Source organism: Caloenas nicobarica, chromosome 20 (assembly GCF_036013445.1).
Source record: "Caloenas nicobarica isolate bCalNic1 chromosome 20, bCalNic1.hap1, whole genome shotgun sequence".
NCBI classification, from domain to species: Eukaryota; Metazoa; Chordata; class Aves; order Columbiformes; family Columbidae; genus Caloenas; species Caloenas nicobarica.
In genome coordinates this window covers 3373019-3385950 of record NC_088264.1, presented here as the reverse complement: position 1 = coordinate 3385950, position 12932 = coordinate 3373019, and the positions used below count along the sequence as shown (strand labels likewise).

At 48.1% G+C, this 12932-nt stretch overlaps 1 protein-coding gene across 1 annotated transcript in view; it reads right to left on the bottom strand.

Annotated features, from left to right (window-relative positions):
* The window catches only part of LAMC1 (laminin subunit gamma 1), a 66735-nt gene extending 54779 nt beyond the window's left edge, over window positions 1–11956 (bottom strand). The window contains exon 1 of the mRNA XM_065649120.1: window positions 11474–11956. Coding sequence (XP_065505192.1) covers window positions 11474–11858 — 385 coding nt within the window. The 5' untranslated portion in view covers window positions 11859–11956. The remainder of the gene's footprint in view (window positions 1–11473) is intronic.
* Window positions 11957–12932: the final 976 nt, after the last annotated feature.

Below are 12932 nucleotides of genomic sequence, written 5' to 3'. Positions count from 1 at the left end.
ATTAACCGCTAATTTGGTGAATAAGAAAGCGCAAAGCAGCCAGAACCGACTACTTCAAGTGCACCAGAAAGCCAGTCCAGTTCCTTTCCCGACACAAACAGGAGCTTTACGGGGGGCTGTAACCAAAGCTCTCAAGCTTTGCGGGACTCGCAAGTGACCATTGCTGCAGCTGCATCAGGGTAGGTGCTACGAATTAGGAGTAAAACATGATTTGTCATTTAAAAAAAATAAATAAGTGAAACACAACAAAAAACACCCCAACCACCACCATCGGTATTGTTACTGCCATGTTTTTGCTTGAATTTGCAGAGAAATAAAGCACAGAAAGGCAACAAACTCAACTTTGGGAATCTTCCAGTGTCCTGCCCATGTACTTTCAGAGTAGCAAACGCCTTTTCCTAGAGATTTCCAAACGTATCGGTGGATACCAAACTAAAGGTCCTTCAAGAATGCTTCCTAGGTAACTTTTCATGAAATTGTGTGCTCCGTACTCAAAGACTGGCAGCACTCTGCCGGGGGACAGACAGAACCCACCTGGGGTGCAAGGGGTGCCCCAATTTCAGGATTTACTGTCTTCCCAGCAGCTTGCAAGAGGTATGGGCTTCTCCTGATGCGGCTCCTACGCATCACAAGGAGAGGAAGTACAGAAAAATAAGGCTACGATGGTATCTGTTGTGGGGAAAATGCACCTTAAGTTGCCCAAAACCCGTAACTGCTATTCCTGCCTGCTCTCCAGAGTCTCGTCCTGCAGACTTGCAGCCAGATGCTCACTCATCGTCTACGTTGCCAACTTCTAGCAACTTTTTCGTCACCCAATGGCCTCAACTTTTTACAGAAATGTAATTCTGGAAAAGCAAAAAGGCGCCGTTTATTCCTGCTTTTTTGAGATACTGACAGACGAGAATAACTAAGGTCACTTGCAAGAGAACTCCGGTTTCAGAGCTGTAGCTCTGTCAGTCAATTAGTCATTTCCTAGAGGTATTTACCATGATTTGAAATATCAGCCCTTCACAAAAAACCACAAGCTTCCCTTCCTAACCAGAATCCAGGGACTCTGGCACCACAACCACCTACTTGCGGTGTATTCAGACAAACTGCCAAAAAGAAACGGACGGCGCTAAATACACTTCCTTGTAACAGTGACGATAAAAGCAAAAAAGGCCTTTATTTCTTGAAAGTCCTACGAATCTCCTGAGAAAGCTCGTGTCTGTATCAGCACGTGAGGAACCCGGGTTTAGCTGCCTCTGTGCTGGAGGCACCGGGGATGTCCCTGCTCGTCCCCCTGCCCGGGGACCGCGGGACGGAGGGTGTACGTACGATGTATGCAGAGCCGCTCCGCTTAGAGAGCACGAGAGCGGTGACTCGTGTAATGACGCTAATCTAATCAGTTAACTCATGCCTGCAGAGCAGAGATGGAGGGGAATCAAAGAGCCGTCCCAGTTCCACCAGCAATCCCAGTGAGCTGGGGACAGGGGAGGGAGCAGGCTGGGAGGCAACAAAGGGAAAACGTGAGATTTCATTAAATAGACACTGCATGATGATGGCAGGACATTGCTTTACTTAGAGTTCATGTTTCACCCTGAGAACGGCCCCTGCAACAGCTGCCCCATCCCCAAGTCTCTTTACTCCGTGCTTTGTGCATTTTCTTCATAACCCTGCTGGGGAATCAGTAGCGAGAAGTGTTAGTTTTTAATGACAAAATAAAGGCTTCAACTCTGGAAAACTTATACCTGTCCTTCAATGAGGGGCTTCCTACCTTCCCAAACCCTACCACGTGCAAGAGGGAAACTACAGAATAATACTAAGCTTTTATCAATTCTGAATTTGCATTGTACCTCTCTCATCCGAGTCTGATCAAAATGAGACCTGTCAGCCTCTTGCCTGAAGATGTGTATAAAGGAGCTGGCACATGGGCTGAGAGGCTGCTCCTGGGACCAGAAGCACCGGGAGATCTTGCAGAACATCCCCAGGATGGGGAAACCCCCTCAGGAACATCTCAGTACCAGGGAAACAGGAGCAGGAGGGAGATGAAACCCAGGGAGGCTGCGAGGAGCTTCAGAACAGAGAAGGAAGGGAGAGGGGCCAGAAAACACAAGTACTCTGTTTCCCTGAAAATAAGCCCTAGCCCAAAAATAAGCCCTAGCATGATTTTTCAGGATGCTCGAAATATAAGCCCTACTCCAAAAATAAGCCCTAGTTACAGTTCATTTTAAAAAGTCTATTTAAATTGTGTCCAGGCAGCTATACATGTAAAAAAGTAAAATTAATTGGCAATAGAATGCAGTAGGACAGATGTGACAGATGTTCCAGAATGTGATGACATTACTGTATTTCAACAAATGTTCATTTTTTTGTTAAAGAATAAATGTAGATTGTTGTTCAGGGAAAAATAAGACATCCCCTGAAAACAAGCCCTAGCGCATCTTTTGGAGCAAAAATTAATATAAGACCCCGTCTTACTTTTGGGGACACAGCGTAAAGCAAACACCAAGCTTAGAGCAACCACAGCGTTAAGTATCAGCTTCTTCACTAGTTCATTGAGCAGCTGATTCAGCATCGAGAAACTGCTCGTCCTACGTCAGTCCGACCAGGACCCACGAGACCTGTGAAGGCAGCCAGCTTTTTAACAAAATAAAAGGAGGTTTCTGGGCCAAGCCCTGCACCCCCACAACCGCGGGCAGGAGGCAGGGCAGAGGGAGACGCCACAGCCCCGCAAATAAAGCACTTTTTTTTTCTTCCAGAAGCTGGGAAGCCTCCCCGGGGACCAGCCCCGCGAGCTGCCGGGAAGAACATCCCCCTGCGAAATCCCACCGGATGGGAGCACGTAAAGAACCGCAGATGAAAGGACTATAAATAATCACCATCATCAGAAGCAGACCACAGAAGTCCTAGGGTGAGAACGTTTTCTTTTCGCTTGGACAAGCGGCCCCACTGAATGCTGTGATACCAAGAAGTATCTAATGGTAGTTTTTCCAGAAGGGACTGGTTTTTCATTCCACTGACCTCGGTAAGAGATATTCCCAACACAAACAGTATCTTTCAGGCCACGCAGCTTCTACTCCACAACCGTGTACGTACAGCCTAAGAAAGTACCAAGAAAACTGCCGGTTTACCCCTCTTGAAGAGGTTCAATACAACCATTTGCTTAAAGACTGAGACTTTTAAATGTTTAACTCAAAGAAGGTTAGAAAGATTCATTTTTCTGAAAAAACAAGAAAAGAATTTATGTATTTACTTTTTAAAGTTTGTTCAGGATTCTTGATATTTTTTCCCTCCACCACCAAAAAAAACCCCCACAAACCAGCCCAAACACAACGTGCTGTACGAGCCCCAGCTCACCGAGGTGGGAACAAGGTCTTTTCCAACGCCAAGCAGGTTGAGCTATAAAACAGACCTCGAAAAAATAATTGCAAGACGAAAGAGCAGAGTGCTTAGAACTGGGCTGCTGCCAACCCCGAAGTCCGCAGAGCTCCCTCGGCCGAGGGAACGAGTATTTTGGGCAAGCCGTCGGTAATCCAAGCGCTACCATGTGTGGTCAGCCGCTGCCCCCTCCAACACACATGGACCGGGGAAGAACAACCCGCCATCAAGCGGGTTGCGATGTCTGGTAGGCTTTAGGGTTTTTGGTTGGTTGGTTAGGTTTTTTTTGAGCTGGTTTGTTCGGTTTTATTATTATTTTAATGTTATTTTTATTATATGCTTTTTAAACATTTTATTTATAATAAGAGACTTCTCGGGCACAGCCGATCTTTCCTTTTCAAAGGTTTAAGAGCAATGCAAGGGTCAAGTCTTCCTCTGTTCCGCTTCAGCCCCAGGTGCCTCACCTAAAGCCGTTTAACAATTCTGCACCCTGATCGGCATCTCAAGCCTCCAAGAATGAGTTTGAGGATTGTCTCCACTGCCATGGGGCTGGTGACCTCCTGTAAAACACGGGACCTGCTACAAAGCCAAGTCAGATAAGCGATTTTCTCTCTCACCCAAGTTCACAATGGAGACGAGAACATTACAGAAAGCTGGCCCGGGAACCTACAAGCCCTGGGTCTTTGAAAGATCTCAACCTACCATCTCTACAAATGCTGCAAAAAAAAAAAAAAAAAAAGAAAAGAAAAAATCATCATCTCCTTCCCCCACAAAACCAACAAACCCTTCAAACCAACTGTGCAAATAAGCCCTCAAGCCTTCTGGAAGTCTACATCCCACGTACAAGATGGTACTAGCTTACCTACCAGGGGGAAAACAAAACAAAAAATCCAATAAACGTTTTTGGATACTATTTCTAAAAGAGGAAATTTTGCAATTCTCCGTTACTGAACACAGCTGTGTTGTGTCAGAACCACGGGCGTGATTAAGGCTGGAAACAGCTCTTTGATGACTATCGCACCGGAATCTCTAAAACAAGTAGAAGCATGGAAACAAGGAGCGCTTTGCCACCCAGTTTCACAACAAAACGCTCAAGATCACTGAATAATATATAAGGGGTTGGTTGGTGGGTGGGGGGTTTACGGTAAGCGATCTCCCAAAAAGGGCTGGACTGGTAGAAAAAGACAGACTACGGCTGATTTTTTTTTTTTTTTTCATTTAAATAAAATTACCCTGCCATTTCTGTTCCTTTTTACAGTTGAATTTTTACCAACGCTGATGTGACAGCCAACATCGCCAACATACCAGCACGCTGCTAAAAACCCAATGTTACTCGCGGGATGCTGCAGACTACAAGAGCAAACTCAAGTACATCCTTGGCAAATGGCTCAACATTAAGAGCTCGTCCTAATATTACAAGGAGTTTTAAACACAGATAGTGATGCCTCAGGTCCTCAACACCAGCACCAGCGTTTATTACTCACTTAGAGCCTGGAAAGCTCGATTTGACACACACGGGCCGTGGGGAAACCCAATATAATCCTGTTTGTGCAGCAGGACAACAGACCTGGCGAGGTTTCTGCAATTTATTGGTGAACTACGAAGCTAATATTTTCTGATAAAAACGCACTGTGGTGGCCACCAATAAGCAAAATCTCACGGTTAAGAGATTTGTAAAAGCGGGCTGAAACAGTCCGTCTTGGGCAGGAGCTTCAAAGGGGCCGCAGCCCCAGGCTGAGCTTCCAAAGGTTATTACGAACCAGCCATGGTGACGTTTAACGCGACTAGTCCAGTTTAACAATCCAGACCTCACATCTCAGCTTACCCCACCGGGCTAAGAATTACAGTGAACTGGAGACCCAAGTTTCCCATCCATCTGCGCTGGAAATTATTTTCTCTACGTGTTCTTTGCAGAGCAAGCCCATTTTTCATTTCTGGGGGAAGCAGCAGCCAGGGAATTTCACTTGCAGACTCAGAGAGGCCGGGAGAACCTCCCAAAGCTTTGGGCTGTAAGAGAAAACGCTACCAAATAAGCCAGAAATTTTGCGGCGAGCTGACAATTCTGAGCAGCGAACCCAAGTTTCGAACCTACAAAAGCAACTATTTGACTGTGTCAAAACCAGTGATTAATCCTTCTAGCAACTCAGGGTGAGCACCACAAATAGCAGCTGTTTTTGCAGCGGAATGCCACGCAATCCCAGCTCTCTCCATCCCCCAAAATAAGCGCTCTGCTGTGTATAGTATTCCCAAAGGCATCACGCAGTGACATTGGCGTCTCAAGACAGACGCAGGATGGAGGAATTGGAGAAAACCTGGGAATTTAAAGGGCATGCAGGAAGCGACAAAGAGCTTTAAAGCGACTTTATATAACCACACCGAACAACTGCTGGCCATTAAAAGCCCTGATCTCCCAACTACTCCTGTCGAAACCTGCAAAAAGTAAATCAAGCCTTTGCCAGACCAACTAAAATAGAGTCCCCCCAGGGCTCTGCAAATACCACGGCGAAGCTGCAGCGGCGCGGGGCCGGCCCGGGCTCGGCACATCTGCCAGGGCTTCCCAACGTGCCCCGAGACGCCGGCCAATGTGTCGGAAACGCTCGCTCCCAACACCGTAATCACCATTTCTCAGAGTTTTTAAATTGCGGCGTGGCTACGCAGAACTTCACACCCGCGCGTGTCCTCGCCGGGTCCCCAGGAAGGCAGCGAACCGCAGCCTCGTAAAGTTTTAATAAGGTAACCCAGCAAACTAACAGCATCGCTGTGCTAAATAAAACAAAGCAACTGATTGCATCCCAGTGGCAGAAACTACGTGCTTAATTTAAGGCGCAGTTTATAGCCCTCCCTTTAAAAAAAAAAAAAAAAAAAAAAAAGCAGCAAGCACTGCTTTTTCGTACTAAAGAAAAGAAAAATCTAATCTGCTACAAACAACTGGCAAATCAAGCCGTAGCTGAGCAAAAGAACTGGCACCTTGCCTGGGTTTCCTTGTAAATGCCTTCAAATGGCAGTCATACCCCAAACTATGCTTTGCAGACAAAGTATATATAACCAAGCATCATCGCTCTCCTCAAAGCCAAATAAAGGACGGAGCGGTTAGAAAAGGAGGAGGTGAAGGAGATGGGCAATCCGTTTCTCCTAACAACCAGCATTTTTTTTACAAGTTTTTCTTTATTTTATACAGATAAGACCCTCTGGCTTGGTGACAAGTGTTCCTAAGCTGGTCTGCAGCTGGGATTTCAGAATAATTCAAAAGCAGGAATACCCAGCTCTAACCGCAGTCCAAGCCCACAAACACAGCCAATGGGTTTTCAATGAAGGCGACCAGCGGCTTAATTTTTCTTCTTGGAATCAGGGCTCCTCTTCCCAGGCAGCGAGAGAAGAGGTGAGAATCGGCTCTTCCCATCTACCAGACAGCGCTGAACCCACCGGTGTCATCGGTCCAGCACATCTCTTGGGTACCGTCCCTGCTGAGACGCGGGGACAGGGGCGGCCAGCCCGGCCCGCTCCCACCTCGCAGGCTTGTTGATGAAAGCACAGCCGCTCTCAGTGCTGAGGACGCTGCCCCTTTGTCCGAGGAACAAAACGCCAGGATCACGATAGCTGAAATCGAGCAGATCCGAGCAGAGAGTAAAAGCGGTGGGGGAAAAAAAATGAGAGGTGGCTCCAGCAGGGATGATTTGGAACGGGGAGGCAGATGCGAAAAAGTGGATAAAAAAGGTGTAGAAACAACAGAAAGCACAGAGAACTTGGAGCTGATGAAGGAAGAAGCAAGAATCCAATCTGAAAAAAGATACATCCGAAATGATACCAGCCTTTTGCCCAGCAACACTGCCTAGCACCAAAAATACTCTGTGTTATTTCTTTTCCCCTTCTTCCAGTGTTCAGATGAACAGCTCTAACACATGGCTTTGCTTTGGTGTGTTAGGGGTCTAAATAGCAAAGCCCGGTTAAAATGTACACACACAAAGCGCCGGGGAGATGCCAGAGCGATCCCAACGCTCCCGGCAGAAGCAAACAGCACAGACTGTAAAAATAACGCGATGCTCTGGCTTCAGAAAAAGCAGTCAACTAACTACGTACCGTAACGCCGCAGCGTTCATCTTCTATTTAAAAGCTGGCACCACTGCTCCAAAGTCCTTCTTCCTGGAATATATGGGAACGCGGGGGGAGGGCAGCGTTGGGAAAGAAAGACTGGTTGGGTCAAGTCTAAATTAGAAATAATTCAACCTGAGGAACTAGAAAAATGGGGAAAGGAGAGGGATACTTTTGAGAAAAGCGGAAGAAAGGACACGGCAGCGCTCCCCCCTCCTCTCGCCCACTAACCTCATTACCCAGACACCACAACTCTCCCCCCTCCTGATTTACAGCTGCGAACTCATGTCTCCAGGCCTCATGGGGGAGGACTCTTTACTCAGGGGGTCTTAATACCCTCTCACACAAAGAGAAGCAGCTTTTATAACTCCAAATGCTCCTTGTGCAGGGACTGGTAATTACCCCAATCCCACTCTCCCCAGGGAGCACCCTGACTTCTGGGCACAGATTTCTTTTCTAAACGCTCCCAGGATCCCAGCCTTTAACTCAGTCATAGCGATCTGGCTGTATTCTTTTCTACCTCAGGCTCTTCGCTAACATCTAGCCCCAAAACTAAACATTTTTAAACTCGTTTTGAGCTGTAAACTGCAAGAAGATTGGAAAGAAACCCAGGCTCACGTGTTGGCCACAGTTCTGCAGCTGTTACTGACCTTTCGAAGGCTCCTCCAAAATGTTACACTGATTTACACAGACATTGCTGGATGTTAATCAAGACATCCCAAACTGCCAAAAGCTCAGTGCAGGGCAGCATTTGCACGCTGGAAGCTCAGAGGTGACACTGCCAGTCCCAAACCGTTGCAAACCAGCGCTAACCATTGAGGATAACCAGTGCTCTTAGAAATAAAGGCAACTGCAGCATCAAACAAGGACACGGGTTTGAGCACACAGCCTAATCTTCAAAAAAAAAAAAAAATCACACAGAACTAACTGCATAAAAGAGCCCTGTGTCCCAGAACGCGTTCACATCCGACCAAGTACGCAAATACTTGTCAACCCCTTTGCTTCTTACCGATACTGATAATTAAGTGTCCTGCAGACCATGGTGTGCCGGGGGCATGCAGAATCCAAGCTCACACAAAGAAAAACGGCTTAAAGTCTTCGCGAGACAGCGGGAGCAATGCGGCAGAGGAGTTTGGGGCATTTGAGACTGAAATGGCACTTTTTGGTACTTCTTCAACCTGCAATGACCTCAGCGACGCACACGAAGTCTCACAGGAATATTTGCTGCTCGCACAGCACGTGCACCGATAGCTTAATGCTTCACTATGAGTGTTCTTTAACTCCTGCCACCACCACCATCATGCCCGTAACAAGCTTCTGATTCTTAAAAGGCTTTATACTAGAAACACCCCACCCAAAAACCTAACTGGAAAAAAAAAAGAAAAATAAATAAAAGCCACACTCAAATATCTGCATGTCAGCCAGGCAGCTGCTTCTTAAAAGGCTTTAGTCTAAAAATATGCCAGAGCAAACTCACAAAGCTACAGGAGCTTGTGAACAAACCTGAAAGCCAAGTGATAATGACAATCATGTTGCAATGCTACAGTATTTTAAAGATGCGGTTGTTTTCATCAAAGAAACGCGCGCAGTTCTTCAAAGCCCAGGACCCAACGCACTGTTTGCTCCAGTATGCCAGAAAAACATCATTTTTCAAAGAACACCCATATACATACAGATGTACAGACTCAAGGGCAGCACCAATACAGACGTGCCTATAAACTAAGTTTTACCTTGATAACGAAGAATTACGATGATGTTCTATTGCAAAAGAAGTTGAGATCAAATCTCAGCCCACCAGTCCTGAATACAAATCCCCAACATACAAAGAAAAGATAAAGAGGCCTTAGTAACTACCTCTTCTTATGCAAACGATTACAGATGCTTACACGGTGTATTTCTTTCAAGATTCCTAACGCAAATAAAAATTTTTAGGTCAGTGAGATGCTCCGGGAGCTGGGGCAGGTGGATGCTGTCAGTAGGTAACCCCTCGTACAGGACTCGGCACCATCATCTCTATCTCACAAAGGCAGACAGGAGCTTTCACACCACCTGTCCTCAGGCTGTGAAACCCAACATCCAGCTCCCCAACCCCTAACAACCCTCTAAATCACACCAAAAGCAAGATAGAATCTCAGAATCATTTTGGTTGGGAAAGACCTTTAAGATCAGAGTCCAACCGTTAACCCAACACTGGCAAGTCCACCTCTAAACCATGTCCCCAAGATGTATTATTGATGCTAAAACTTCAGGTTCAAGAGCAGCTCTTGAACAGAAACCATGACCGGTTACACCGAGTTTTTTAGTTTTTATTTAATGATGTGAGAATATAAGCTGGGGTTACAACTTTCCCTTAGATGCCTCGTCTTCCAGTTCTAAACAACCACCCTTCCTCCATGTCACGACAGCTTAGATAAGCGGATGAGCAGAGCAAAGCAAAACCTCGTCCACAAACCAAAGTGAGGGCTAAAATAGTTTATCCCAAAGGAACCCCTGGGAATGCCGGCCAGCGAGACAACTCTCCTTTTCCTTTTTTGACTCAACGTTACGTGTCCTGCAGTAACGCTGACTGGCCCCTGAGAAACCTAATTCGCACGGTATTTAGTATTTAAAAGACGATGCCGCCCTGGTGTAAGAGAACACAGAGCGGGCAGATGTGCATCTGCACACACGCGTTTCTCTGCAGCGCTTGCTGCCTTCCCACCACCCAAACCAGAGTCTGGGGGCTTCGCAATTTGGGGTTCATCGCGCCCTGAAGAGAAGCTGCCAAATTAATGTCTACTGTGATTAAGTTACAAAAGACGCACCTATCATTAACCAATTCACATGATGAATGCGTTCTGACCACCTGCAAAACGAGGGGATGTTTTTCAAGTTTTAGATCCTTCTGCATGACGACAGACAGAATATTAAGTAATACGCTGTTTAGAAGCAAAGTGCTTAGCTTATATTTGAATAGTAACTAATAGATACATTGTAAGTAAGAAACTAATCAATTATAACTAACTTCATCAATTATTTCTTGGTATAGATGTATCCTACGTTAAAAACTTCCAGAAATTGTAATGAATATGTCATAATTGCGCGAATGTAAGCAACGCGAGAGCAGCCAGTTGCTGGAGCACTTATGGAGGATGATCCGCAGTGTTCTAATGAAGAATGCCTGCTCAACGGTATAAATGACTTTGATGTTAAGTTTATTTCTTTGTTTCAACCCCAAGCGACCCCTTCCAACACTCATTCTCGCTTCGCCTCTGTGCGGAAGGCTGAAATTCCCGTTTACAAAGCACCGTTTTGCAGCCGTGATTGTCCCCAAGGACAACGCCAGCAGCCTGGGGTGAAGTGAAACAAAGAAAACAGCAAAGTCAATTATACTGTTAAGCAGGCATTCTTCATTAGAACACTGCGGATCATCCTCCATAAGTGCTCCAATGCCTAGATGCTCTTGCGTTGCTTATAGTCACGTAATTATTACGTATTCATTACAATCCCTGAAAATTTTTAACATAGGATACATCTACACCAAGAAATAATTGATTAAGTTGTAATTGATTAGTTTCTTACTTACAATGTATCTATTAATTACTAGTCAAATATAAGCTAAGCACTTTGCTTCTAAACAGTGTATTAATCTTCTGTCTGTCGTCATGCAGGAGGATCTAAAACTTGAAAAACACCCCCTCGTTCTGCAGGTGCTCAGAACGCATTCACCGCGCCGACTGCTTAACGACGGGCGCGCCTTCCGTAACTTAATCGCGGCGCACGTTAATTTAGCGGTTTCTCTTCAGAACAGCCCCGCACGACCCAACCCTCGGCTGAGGCCACCCCAGAGCGTTTCACCGTGACAAACCGAGCCGGGATCTGTTCGCACCCCCCCAAACCCCGCTTCGGCGCCCCCGCCCCGGCGCCTAATCACCGCCTTTAACCAACCTGAGCCCGAGCGGCGGCGCTAGGACCCGGGGCGGCCCCTCAGCCCCTCCCCGCGCGGCCTCCCCGCTGGCGCGGTTCTGCCCGGGGGGGCCCTTACCCAGGTGCAGGGTGAGGTTCACGGCGGCGGGGTGCTGCACGCCGGCCAGCATGGTGCGGCTCTGCCACCAGGTGGCATCGGCCGGGCTGTTGTAGTCGGTGAGGAAGGCGGCGCCGTGGCTCAGGTGCGGCTGGGCGGCGTCGCAGAGGTGGCAGGACTGGGTGACGCCGGTGACGCCGGTCTGCACGCAGTACTCCTCGGCCGGCGCCCCGCACGTGTGGGTGGCCAGCACGGTGGCGTTGAAGGCGGCGTTGACGAACTCGGGCATGCAGCGCTGCGGCCGGCCGCTCCGCTCCTCCGTGCACTCGTCCATGGCGCCGCCGCACCGCCCCGCCAGCCACAGCCACAGCACCGCCAGCCACAGCGCCCGGCGCTCGCCACCCATGGCGCTGGGCTGGCCGAGCGGGCGCGGAGCCGGCGGAGGGGCTCGCTGGCTGCTGCTCGTACCGCCGCTCCCCGCCTGGCCGTGGGGCTGGGATGGGCCCGGCCCGGGCGGGGCTGCAGCGCGGGGCAGGCCGGGAGCGGGTCCCCTCCTCCCGGAATGCGCGGGCTTAAAGGGGCGATGGCGGCGGGGCCGGTCCTGAGGAGAAACGCCTTTCCCGCCTTTCGGCCCCGCTGCCGGGGGACACCCCGTGTGTGACAGGGATCGCCCCCGCAGCGGCGTCGCCCGTCGCCGAGCGGGCGGGATTGTCACCCCCCCCCAGCCATGGCGCCGGGCCCAGTCGCCGCCTCTGCCTCCTCAGAAGCCGCCCCGTTTCATTATTTCAAAGGAAAAAAAAAAAAAAGTTTCTCAAGAAATCTGAGAAAATTGTGCTTTTCCACGCAGGCCGTTCTGAATCTGGTCGGTCTCCTCGAAGTGAATCTGACTGGACCCGTGTTGCCCCCTCAGCTTCTTTAAATTTTAATGAACTTCCAGCAATTTTCGCGTCTAAATCCAGATCTCTGCGCTGCTTAGAGGGATCAGCTCTGCCAGACGTAGCCAAAGGCCGGGTTATGGTTTTTAGCTATCGCCCTAAGCTCTCCCCGTGCCTTTGCAGGTCAAGGAATTGTGTAAAAGATTCATCGTTTAAAAGATTCATCGTGTAAAATCCAGGAAATTGTATAAGGCCAAAACTGCTTTTATAGGAGAAAGTGCCTCCAAAAGCCTGCTCAGGAAACAGGAAACTGCTCCTCGAGATAGAAATCGATAGGGGAGTCAAGGAAAGGCTTGGTAAACTCGGTTGCATTCTGAGAAAACCTGAATGCAGCCTGTGGCGGAAAGAACAGAAAAAATACAGTCCGTTCTGGGAAAAAGATACACTTTCTTGGTTTAAAGCAAACACACGTATCCTACAGAAGCCAGCCCTTCGCTTCTGGCATATCCATCAGCTCCACACAGCATGTACTTGTAAGCGAGCCTGGAAATGTTCCTGCTGCTGGTAGATTTTATTATTGCATTTGGCGCTATGCATCGGGGCGG